This window comes from Phocoena phocoena, chromosome 4 (genome assembly GCF_963924675.1).
Source record: "Phocoena phocoena chromosome 4, mPhoPho1.1, whole genome shotgun sequence".
Classification (NCBI taxonomy): domain Eukaryota; kingdom Metazoa; phylum Chordata; class Mammalia; order Artiodactyla; family Phocoenidae; genus Phocoena; species Phocoena phocoena.
Window position 1 is genome coordinate 78,828,211 of NC_089222.1, and position 12,554 is coordinate 78,840,764.

General features: G+C 36.7%; 1 protein-coding gene across 6 annotated transcripts in view; it reads left to right on the forward strand.

Annotated features, from left to right (window-relative positions):
• The first annotated feature begins 642 nt into the window (after positions 1-642).
• The window catches only part of GOLGB1 (golgin B1), a 67,340-nt gene continuing 55,428 nt past the window's right edge, over positions 643-12,554 (forward strand). For 2 of the 6 annotated variants that reach the window (XM_065876021.1, XM_065876022.1), the window contains exons 1-7: positions 643-735; positions 1,977-2,129; positions 2,322-2,474; positions 5,004-5,132; positions 8,427-8,543; positions 10,764-10,886; positions 11,996-12,109. In XM_065876021.1, the coding sequence (XP_065732093.1) occupies positions 643-735; positions 1,977-2,129; positions 2,322-2,474; positions 5,004-5,132; positions 8,427-8,543; positions 10,764-10,886; positions 11,996-12,109 (882 nt within the window). Of the gene's footprint in view, positions 736-1,976; positions 2,130-2,321; positions 2,475-5,003; positions 5,133-8,426; positions 8,544-10,763; positions 10,887-11,995; positions 12,110-12,554 lie in introns of those variants that run through there. The other 4 variants (XM_065876024.1, XM_065876026.1, XM_065876025.1 and 1 more) reach the window with 4 other exon arrangements.

The following is a 12,554-nucleotide window of genomic DNA, read 5'->3' on the forward strand; positions in this document are numbered from 1 at the left end:
CATGAGGCACATAAAAAAGAAAACTTTTGGGCTTCCCTGGTGGCGCAGTGGTTGAGAGTCCACCTGCCGATGCAGGGGACATGGGTTCGTGCCCCGGCCTGGGAAGATCCCGCATGCCCTGCGGCTGGGTCCATGAGCCATGGCCGCTGAGGCTGCGCGTCCGGAGCCTGTGCTCCGCAACGAGAGAGGCCACAACAGTGAGAGGCCCGCGTACCGCAAAAAAAAAAAAAAGAAAAATTTTGCTGAACTATGGGGTGTATATGACAGATTAGAAGTGAATAATAGTCTGGCAGGGGAAGGAATAGTTAGAACTCCATGTTTGCCAATGAAATTATGATGAAAGAAAAGGCATTAAAGATAACCTGTAAGGTGTATTATTTTCCACTAAACAATTATGTATTTGTATTTCATTTTTAAAACATTAGTGATGGTGATTAAAATCTCTGTGTAGTTGTCACTGAAAAGAACAATGTTTGACTACAGTGTACATACTGAAATGCCTTTTTAAAGACATCATCCTGATGTAGTCTGTGTCTAATATATATCACATGCACAGTTTTCTTATTTAACTTATAAATGATAGTTACCATCAAAGGAGAAGCATGTATCTGACTGATTCTTATGTTTTCTTTTTTTGCAGAAATGCTGAGCCGATTGTCAGGATTAGCAAATGTTGTTTTGCATGAATTATCAGGAGATGAAACTGATGAGAATATGAGGGCTTCCTTAGAACCTGTGAGTAGCTCTGTTCTGAATTAAACTAATGAGAAATATGTTCTGTGTTCTTCTGAGGACAAGAATTTAAGGTAGAAGGGTGTGAGCAGCCTTCCTTGTGCTAGGTGGAAGAGAAGATTAAGAAAAATATTGAGACTTTGTAAATTATCCTTTTCCTGTAAGTTTGTAGCCTGTGAGACACAGTGATGGGAATCAATTCCTGGATGAGATTAGAAAGATTGTCCTCATTTGTCCCCCTGGGGCTTACTTAGTGCTAGATTATTTTAACTCCTCGGATATGTATTCCTATTTCATAGGAAAGGTTTGAAACAACAAATGGTGGAACTGGAGCACCTTTTGGGTTTCAGACCATCTGTTTGCTATTGTAAATTCATCTATCACTTCTCTTATAGTCTGTATTGTATTTTTTGAAGGTCACATAGGACTCAAAAAAAGTCCTTTCACTTTCTTGAAAGACAAGCAGTATTCCCTGGTGATTTAAGAGAATTTTATTCAACTACTCTCTTAATTTTAAATTTTGAGCTCTTCCACTAAATGTTTTGTGATCTTTGCTTCCCTTTATTTTTCTCTTCGGTAAAATTAGTATGATAAGACTGTAAATGAGATAATGTTTGTAAAATAGTTAACATTTACAAAATACTTAATATATATTGCAATGGCTATGATAATAATTATTGGTTAATAATAATATTGGGTAGTAACTAATATTGGATAGTTATTATTGGAAAGATTTCTTTTTAAAATTTAAAATTTTTTTAATTTTTATTTCCTCTGCCAGGTAAGTATGAGCGTGTCCTTGTTCATCCCTGCACAGCCTTAGACGCCTTACAGTGTACACACATGCTCACTTTGCTCCCCCTCCCTACCCATTCCCCCTCCTCCACCCTCCACCATCCTCCACACGCCCTCCTTTTCCACAACTCTCAGCCCCTCCAAACAACTCTTATAATAATATCCAACCAACATCTCTGGAGGACTTCCACAGCCCAAGGCATTCAGTCCCCGGGAATTTTACCACTAGGCTACAAGATTTACATAAGCCAAGACCCATTCTTGACAACTAAGGCTCCTCCTTTCCTCCAACCCATACCCTGCCCCTGGGTTCTCATCTCCTCGGAAAGATTTCTTAAGTAAGGATATGAGTTGGACAAGACATAAGATAAAGTTAGAATGAAGGACCTCCTGTTTGGAAGCTGATACCTTTTCCCTTGTAAATTGGCAACTTTTTGTCTAAATACCAGGAATTACCCCAAGAATCTGACATGGAATTTAATGATAGAACACAAGAGGATGTTCTGGAGCGCCTGGCTTATGCAGAGCAGTTGGTGCAGGAACTAAAAGAAATCATTGGACAGAAGGATGCTCAACTACAGCAGAAGGATGAAATTCTACAGGTACCATTGTCCTTTCTTGCCAAGCACTTGATAAAAGACATAACAGTCACTTTGATTTTTTTCTTCACTTAGATTATTAGAGAATCTGATTTCCCTACTAGTCCAAGATGATGCCTACTGAGAATAACTTGTTATATGCTAGATAAGTGATGAATAAGCATTTGTGTATTTACCATCATTGTTCTCTGACAGGAAGAAAGAAAAGCTGCTGATAACAAAATTAAAAAACTAAAACTTCATGCTAAGGCCAAATTAACTTCTTTGAATAAACACATAGAAGAGATGAAGGCACAAGGAGGGACTGTTCTGTCCCCAGAACCTCAGTCAGAGGAGCAACTCTCCAAGGTATGGTGACTGGGTATAATACACATTTTCTGAGTAGAAAAAGGCTCTCATTATAGCAGATCTTCACTAATCACAAAAATTTATGAAGCTAAAGTAATACAGCACTAAATGCAGTCCTTTTTTTTTTTTTCTTGCGGTACGCGGGCCTCTCACTGTTGTGGCCTCTCCCATTGCGGAGCACAGGCTCCAGATGCGCAGACTCAGCAGCCATGGCTCACGGGCCTAGCCGCTCCACGGCATGTGGGATCTTCCCAGACCAGGGCACGAACCTGTGTCCCCTGCATCGGCAGGCGGACTCTCAACCACTGTGCCACCAGGGAAGCCCAGTGCAGTCCTTTTTTAAAAAAAAATTATTTATTTATTTATTTGGCTGTGCTGGGTCTTAGTTGCAGCACATGGGATCTTCGTTGTGGCATGTGGGATCTTTTATTTGTGGCATGCAGGATCTTTAGTTGTGGCATGCAAACTCTTAGTTGTGACATGTGGGATCTATTTCCCTGACCAGGGATCGAACCCAGGCCCCCTCCATTGTGAGCTCAGTGTCTTAGCCACTGGACCACCAGGGAAGTCCCCAATACTGTCCTTTCTTTTTGAGCTTGCAGTCTAGCTGGGCTGTGGGCCAAACACAGAATAAAAGGCCAACAGAACATATGGAAATTAAATATTAGTTGTGACCTAGACTTTCAGGGAGTTAAAAAGGCTAACAGGAAGAAAAAAAAATTAAATTGAGGCATTTAAGTAGGAGAGGCACATAGCTTTTGGAGGAGTTTTATCTTTAGTTAGAAGATTAAACTAGGTGAACTCTAAGGTTTCTCCCACCTCTGAAATTCTTTAGTTCAGTGACTTGATACAGAATATTCTTTGTCTTTATGGCCACATAATAGTATATTAAAGTTTCATGCATTGTGGGCTTAATCAGCTAGATTACTTTGGGCTCCTCTAAGTGATGCTTTGTAGGTTTATGCCTGCCACCAACAAAAACGTTCAAGGTTGGGGATGGAGAGAGGAATGAGGAAAGTGCCTATGCCTTTTGAGTAATAGAGCATTGTCCTAATACTCGTTATTATTACCTTTCCTCTATGGTTAAACCCCAAATATTCACATTCAGCCAGCTAGTTAGAGAACAAGAAACTTCAGTTGTTTGGAGAGTTTGGTATAGAATACAGAGAGGCCAGCACATCACAGTACACATTACCAATTGGCTTAGATGTAACTCTACATAAGAAACCTTTTAATTTTTTCTTAGATTTCATCCTGTTTTCGTTTTTGACCCACTAGTATTCTTATTCACAATGATTTTAGTTCTTGGGAAATGAGATTTTAATCAATTCTCTAGGCACAACCTTTGGGGTCACTAGTTAGCTCACTAGTACTATGGTTCGTCTTTCCTTCCTGGGTGTAATGCTCAGAAGATATTACTTTTCCTTAATTGATAGCCTTATTTAACTTCTCAAAGCTTATTTTAGAAGCTTCTCTTACTCTTCTCAACTAATGTATTCATTTTGATTCTTCTTTTCTTACTTTTTGTTTTTTTCCTCTCATTATTCTTTCTTGCCCCTGGCTGTGGTAGCACCAACCTGTCTCTCCCCATGTGGCTTTGTTTCTTTTAACTTTTCCCTCTGCTATGTTGTTAGATTTTTAAATCATCCATTTTATACTCTGCCTTCTTTTTTTTTTTTTTTAAAGCTCTGAGACCTTAAACAAATTATCATCTTGTAGCTTCATTTCCTTCCTCTGTTTTAAATAAAAGGGTTGGATTAAATGATTTCTAAGTTCCAGCAATCAGTCACAGCAGCTCTTTAACTATTGTATACCCATGACAGAGCTTGATAGTCTCTGGAAAGCATAGTTGAAGAAATGATGGCAATCCTCAGATACTTGACTATTATGTGGAAGAAAGTGTAAAATTATTCTGTGTGGTTCCAATAAGCAGGCTAGGTTCATTTTGGGGGCTAGGGGCTGGTGGTGACTTCAGATGGGAGGTAGAATCTGGTTCAGTCGAAGGAAGAGATTTTGGGAAAAAATAGATTATTGAAATATTTGAATTCCTCCCCCCTTCCTGCCACTGTCTCTCTTATGATGCTTTGCCCCTCACTTAGCAGCTGTGTTTTCCTGAATTCTGTCCTCTTGTTCTTCAAGGCAGTGAGACTGAGTTTTCTGTTATGTTTTAGTCCTGTATGTCACTGACTGGTTTTGTCCTCAGACTAAAAACTATAAAAATGGGAAACATGGTGCCATTTCTTCCAAGTATTGACTCCCCTCTGGTATCTTCCTGCTTTTGGTTGCTCTCCAGCATTTTCAGATAGCTGTTTTTCTATATTGTCCAGTTTATAGTGGTTATCTGAGGGAGGGTGGTTTTAATAGGAACTACTTGGCCATACTGAAACTGGAAAACTCTAAGATTCCTTCCTTGTTGTTAGGTCAGGTGTTATTTTTTGCTCCCATCAGTTGGATAACACTATAATCAAATGGCTGTATAGGGCAAATTAGATTCTTTTATTTAAATGACTTTATCTCCTGTGTTTTCAGCATGACAAGAGTTCTATAGAAGAAGAGATGGAAGTAGAAAAGATAAAACATGAACTCCAGGAGAAGGAGGAACTAATTAGCAGTTTGCAAGCCCAGCTTAGCCAGGCACAGGCAGAGCAAACTACTCAGGTAGGGGTATAAGTCACCTCATAATCATTAAGTTAACAAATCACTAAAGCCCAATGGATTGTTATATGACTAATAACATTAGTTCTATAATATTTGTCTATGAATCTATCAATTTCCTTCCTTCCTTCTTCCTTTTCCTTCTCTTCCCTCCCTTCCTTCCTTCCCCACTAAGTCTAGACTGTGCATTGGTGTTTGTCATCCATGGTTGGTATTTGTAGATACCCAGTATGCTTTTTCAATATTTGGTTTTGCACATTTTTATTTCACAAGCGTTTTCTTGAATTATATAGCTGTAGTATCTAGTCTGTTTTCTTCTTTGGGGACTTCTATTATCCATATGTTCTATCTTTGATTATCTTCCATTTTGTCACTTTTGGTTCCTTTTTACCTCTTCATTTTCAAAAGTTTCTTCTTTTTTTTTCTTATTTAAGGCATTCTATGTTTATTTACTTTTGTGTTCCTTCTTGTTTTGTGTTCTTTTCTGAAATGAATTTTCAGAATTCATTTTGATTCAGAAGAATCAAAGTTTTCCTGAATTCTGTCACCTCATTTCTGAGTTTTTCTGATTCTCATTTTTTAATTTTATTCCTTCATGTCTTGTATAATTTTCTTAATTTTTTTAACACCTGTTGAAATAAATTGCAATTTTGATTTTTTAAAAATTAATTACTTTTATTGGAGTATAGTTGCTTTACAATGTAGTGTTAGTTTCTACAGCAAAGTGAATAAGCTATATGTATACTTACATCCCCTCTTTTTTGGATTTCCTTCCCATTTGGGTCACCACAGAGCACTGAGTAGAGTTCCCTACGCTATACAGTCGGTTCTCATTAGTTAGCTATTTTATACATAGTAGTGTATATATGTCAATCCCAATCTCACAATCCATCCCATCCCCACTTCCCCCTTTGGTATCCATACTCGATTTGTTTTTTGAGCATGCCTATCGTATGCTTTTCTCACCTGCTCCTTAGTTTTCTTTTTTATAATAATAACTTTGGATGGGATTTGACCTTGATCATTTTATGTTTCTTATTTTTGTGTGAAATTAATTTTCCTAAACTTTTAGAAGGAGGCTTCATTCAGGAAAACTTTTTTTATTTAACAGACTTTTTTCTTTTGTTGCTTTTGTGTTGTGTTCAAAGATAAGGCAGGTGGATTTCTGAGATTTCCTGGCTTTCTTCTTCCTGTCCTTCACTCTGGTCTATACCAAATTGGCTCAGTAGTAATATAATATGGGTCATGTGTATAATTTTAAATTTTTTAGCAGCTACATTACAAAAGGTAAAGAAGAAACAGGTAAACTTAATTTTAACAATATATTTCATTTAGTTCAATTTATTAAAAATATACTTTTAACATTAATATAAAATTATTTTTGTGTAAATTTATAATCTTTTTTCTGCACTAAGTCTGAAATTTGGTGTGTATTTTATATTATATATCAATTTGGATGCTAAATTTTCATTGGAAATACTTCATCTGTGTTTAGATTTCATAAAATTTCCAGTTGAGAAAATAGATTCATATACTCAAGTTGTTCCATACATATATAGAAACTTTCTAATAACTGAACTGAGTGCTGAAACATCATTTTCCTTTAATATTTGCATCCACGTTTAGAAACTGGTTAATTATTTAGAATCGTTAATTTGACTTTGAAAAACATATTAGCTTTAAAGCTACATCTGTGAGAAATGAAAGCACATGTCCACATAAAGACTTGTATATGCATGTTCATAGCAGCTTTACTTGTGAAACCAAAAACTAGAAACAACATGTCTATCAACAGGAGAATATTTAAACACACAATGGAATACTACTTAGAAATAAAAAGGAATGAACTATGCATCGGTAGTACACCTTTATTTTAAACTTAAGTGTGTCTATACTTATTTTTGAACTAGAAAAATAATTCAATAAAAATAAGTATTTATATTTTAATTACCAATTATGATTTACATAGGTATCAACTGTTATTCATGCTCTCTGCATAAAGTATTCTAATAAACACATCACATAGGTGTGTAGGAAAAAAATTATTTAAATGGAATCAATCCATTGCCACTGGCTAGATAGCTGGTATGTTTACTGTTAACACTAGGAGCAACATGCACACCTATTACTTGCACAACAATTCAGCAGTATATTATGTGATGCAACAAGTAAAGTGAAATATAATCATACCAAAACACAATTGTATTTAATGGAAAAATAATTTATACTTAAGTTAATTAAAATTAACTAATATTAATAAATTTCTCATTTACATTAAGCATATTTCAAGCCCTTGATAGCCACATGAATTGATATATGAATATATCATAGTTGATAATGAATATTATAGCACGTGTATAGCCCTTTGTCTTCTATTTCTGTTATCCCTATTCTGTTTAATTTCTATTTCACACCTAGAAGTCTTTTCTTGGTGCAGTCGGTGTCTTGGAAGGCAGCCCTGATGAGTTAGTTTTGAGACTTCAGCTGGGCCAGATTGTTCTAGCACTTTTGTCCTTTTTTCTGTGGACCCCTTGCATTCAGCCAGTATTGGAGAATGGGAAAGCCCTGCCAATTTAAGCTGTTGTTCTAAGATTGGCCAACTGTGCTTTTCAATAAGAATTTACTGGCTATTTGGAGGTTTTCCTGTTCTCAAGGCCATCAGATGTTGCTCTGTCGCTGCCTTCTTCCTGTTGTATAGACTCTAATGCCAGAGTCTTTTGGTGGCTTATCTCTGCCTACTTGTATTTTGGGGTTTGTAGTACTACCTTCCTAATTTATTGTAAATATTGTCCATGGGTTTTTTTTTTTTTTTTTTTTTTGTGGCGATACGCAGGTCTCTCACTGTTGTGGCCTCTCCCGTTGCGGAGCACAGGCTACGGACACGCAGGCTCAGCGGCCATGGCTCACGGGCCCAGCCGCTCCGGGGCACGTGGGATCTTCCTGGACCGGGACACGGACCTGTGTCCCCTGCATTGGCAGGCGGACTCTCAACCACTGCGCCACCAGGGAAGCCCGTCCATGGGTTTTTGATTTTTTTATCTAGTTGTACTGTCTGGTTCTATGTGAGGATTCAGAGAAATTGAACAACTGCTGCTATTGTACCTGTTTTCCTCTGACAAATAATTTTGATAATTAAAAAAAAAAAAAACACAGTACATCAATTCCCTTCAGTGTTAAGCAGAAATTAGAAGGATATTGGTAGGTATTTAGGGCAAATGAGAAAGGGAGGTCCAAGAATTAAGAGTGCCAATTCTTTTGCTTAAATATTTTTTTCTTCTATGTCTTCAGTTTGCTAAGAGTTCAACAGAGATGGAAGAATTTTTAATGATGAAGAAACAGCTCCAAGAGAAGGAGGAACTCATTAGCACTTTGCAAACCCAGCTCAGCCAGACACAGGCAGAGCAAGCTGCTCAGGTAGGGTGGAAGGTACCTCAGAATCATTAGAATAAAGAATCATGAAAGTTTAAGATTATTACATGACAAGTCACTTCAGACAGTCTATTTTTAAAACGTTAGTAGATGAAAGTATAGTAGCTAGAATATTACAATAGAAATTAGAAGGGTGTGATAGTAGAAGAAATTAGAAGTGTTATTTACCTTGATGAATACACCATAGCTTAATTTATGGCTGTTTCTTAGTTCTACAGGCCCAGAAACTTGGTTTTAATAGCACACAGAGATTCTGTCTTTTAGGAAGGAATGAGCTTATGCTAAGTTCAAAAGAGACTGTTAGATAAACCAAAAGAAATACAAGTGATTAGGTCCGTTATTTCTTTATAGTAAAATCTTAATGATAAGTTATAGTCAGAAGATTACTTAGTGATTATGTAATGAGAAAGTGGTATAGGTTATCTGATTCAATGTTAAAAGGCACCAGTATGTGCCTTTCTTCTTCATAGTTATTTCTGCTTACCAGGACCAGACCGTTTGGACTGGCATCCTCAACTTTTTCTCTCTATTTTTCTAAATTTCCAGTTTGACCACCCACTCATATTTTTCCTTTGGGAATGCTTTTGACTTAAGAAACATTTTTTTTCTTTTTTCCCTCAAGTGCCTTTGTATAATAGCTAATCTTATCCATTGGGTGTTTGGTGTTTACTTTATTGATAACTTGTAGTATTAGTGGTGCTCTCTGTCTATGGATAACCTACTGCTGTGTATACATTTAAAACTGGATATCCTAAAATCCTTAGTTTTACCTATTAGCTTTTATTGTGTCCTTTTTTGTACACTTTATACAATGTAGGATGGAGAAATACAAAATATTTTTACCAAGTGGCTTAAAACATGGCAAGCCAAGATACACATACACACACACATGCACACACACACCCACACACACACACACTATGATGGATCCGTTAATACATTTATGTGAATTAACAAATCCATCAGAATACAAGCCATTCAGAATGTGCATCGCAAGCAACAATACAAACTGAAAGTATTTTGAGAGGTGAAAGGGGTTACTTGCATGTGACAACCAAGGAAGGTTACATGGAAAACTCAGGATTTAGGTAAAACTATGATGGATAGATAATATTGTTTCAACAAGGTGGGGAAAGGTATTCCAATTGTAGGGAATGCTGTAAGCAAAGTCTCAGGAAAAAGAATATGGTACATTTATGGGAAAGGATGTGTAGATGTGTTTGGCTCATGAAGGACTCCAATGCGTATACATTTGAAACATAGGATTTCAAATTCATAGTGATTTCAGAATTCAGATAATCAAAGATATTATGAAGATTTTTTTTTCTCCTACCTAGAAGGAGAGCCAAGGTTGGTTCAAGGTGTCACAAATTGAAAAATCAACAATAGTTGAAGGACCTGTGCAAAATGGACACGTGAAGAGCTGTTTGGCATGCTTAACCACAGATCTTAAGGAAATGAATAAGCAGGTGTGCACGTGCACACACACACACACACACACACACACACACACACAAAACCTATGAACAAAACAAAAACACTGCTACCAAGCAACTCACAACCAGTCAATTTATTTCCATTTCATTTTGTTAAGAGCCAGTTACAAATGAGGGTGATCTAGAAGCCTGAAAGTAGTGACAGTTGAAAATAGCTGTCTGGGGAGGTGGTGTGGATTTGGATGGAAATATACCGAGTTCTTTGGTAGAAGCAATTCTTTGAAAATGAGATCTGAAAGAAAGATTTGTATTTCCAGTTGCAGAGAATCTTGAGTAAAAGATACATTAGTTTGAAGCTTATATTTATAAACTGAAAGTTTTTGAGCGTGAGTGTGATATTCAAAGAATTGTCTAGGGCTTAACAGGAATCTAGCTTTGTATCTTTAATATTCTAATCTCCTTAGATCTTTTAAAAATATACCTCTTGTATATTTAAACACTTCTATTAACCATGCAAATACAGTTTTTATTCAAAATGTATGTTTAGGCTGACTTCTGAATTTGATGGTAGGCTTTCTCTCTCATTCCGAAATTAGCATCAAAGCCTATCTCTCTTCCAAAATTCTCATCCTTGGCATTCAAAATTTAATCTGAAAACCTTATTGTCTATCAATTCTCAGTGTCTGTGTTTGGAGAATAGTCTGTGAGTTTTGTTTGTGCGATATTCTGGGAGTGTAACTTGTATAGTTTCTCTGGTGTGTGTCTTCAGTTGAGTTCCATGCAGCAGGTGGTCCGAGAGAAAGATGCCCGCTTTGAGACACAAGTTCGTCTTCATGAAGATGAGCTTCTTCAGTTAGTAACCCAGGCAGATGTGGAAACAGAGATGCAACAGGTGTGTTGCTAAAACCTAGTAGAATGATTGTAGTTTTGGTTAACATTTAATTAAGTTATCACAGCCACTTTTCCACCCTTACCCACTGCTCTTCACTTGGTCTGGGTTTGCTCATTAATTGCCTTCTTTTCGGTGTTCTTCTCTTCTGTTGCATATTGCTTATTTATTTTCCCTTACCTTGCCTCTTACCCCTCTAATCAGGTTGTCACTACTCAAAAGCTGAGTTTAATTGGCAAATGTATGTGGTAGGCAGAAATTGGTTTCTCTTCAGTTTGCTGATTGTAGCTACCTTTGTGCATTGAAAACCTGATCCAAAGCTTCAAAAACAATGAAGTCAGTTTTACACTTTAGAAAATTTAAAGATAAAAAGCAGTGATTTTGAAGCCATAAGGTCTTTTATTAACTCATTCATTATTTTTAATTCATTGAGTAATTTTTGAAAATTGGCTTCATTGTTTTTAAGTTTATCATCGACTAACTCAAAAGTATCTGTTTCTGTTTAGTATGTAGTGCAGTGTGGTACCCAAAGGCCCTCCAGTGATATTTCATAGCTGATTCATTTAACTGTTTTTGAGCTTCTTCCAAATTCTAGGCAATCCTTCAGAATATACCACTAAATAAAGTTAATTTATATAGCACTTTTTAAAGTAGTATATTAATATATACATGTATTGTTGATTTATTCATTCAACAAATGTTTACCAAGTGACTGTCCCATGCATGAAACTGGAAGAGAAATGGTTCTTGCCTATAGAGAATATTCTCTTTGGTGAGTGGGATATACGTGTACCTATGTTATTTAGGTACAGGACATGACTATATAATTTTAAAAGTGGATATGTGTAATAAATATCTAATTATTAAAAAGGTTCCCTAATTCAGGGACTTCCTTGTGTCAGTTGGTTGTTGTTCGTGCTCTGAAGAAGACATTTTTGGAGATTCTTTGTTGCTGCTGGATAGGAAGCATGGCATGCTGGTGTCCGACCCTTTAATCTGTCATCCTCAACATCTAAAAACCTTAAGTACACAAGTCTACCTGACATTTTGAAAGGTAAGCAGGTAATGATGCTCATGTGTTAGCACATTATGTCTAAACGTTTTCTTCTCAGAAATTGAGGGTGCTGCAGAGGAAGCTTGAGGAGCATGAAGAAGCCTTGTTGGGCCGTGCTCAGGTTGTGGACCTGCTGCAACAGGAGCTGACTGCTGCTGAACAGAGAAACCAGGTACTGCCTTCTCTACTACCTGCCTTGGGAGTATTCATTTCCACTTTAGTTTGCCAGGCAGCAGGTATAAAATCCTGTTAGAAGCCTTCAGAGAATTCATGCCATTTATTCATTCTTTCAACAAATTCCCTGTGCTTAAGTGGTGGTGATACTATGATGAGCAAAATATATACAGTTCCTTCCCTCATGAGGCTTACATTTCACATCTTTTATTGTTGCTCTTTTCCTTTGTGATTTTAGGTCTAGGGTCCTAGTTTCTTTAGAATGTCATATTTTCATCTAAGGAGTTTCTTTTCTGGCAGTTTACCCCTTCTCTGTCTTCAATGGTTCTTGTGCTTTATGTACTGTCCCTTCTTTGTTTGTTTTGTTGTTTAACTTTATGTTGGTTTGAAATAATCCCACCATGCAATATTCCCTTAAATTTAAAGGTGATTAAGGATGCTGA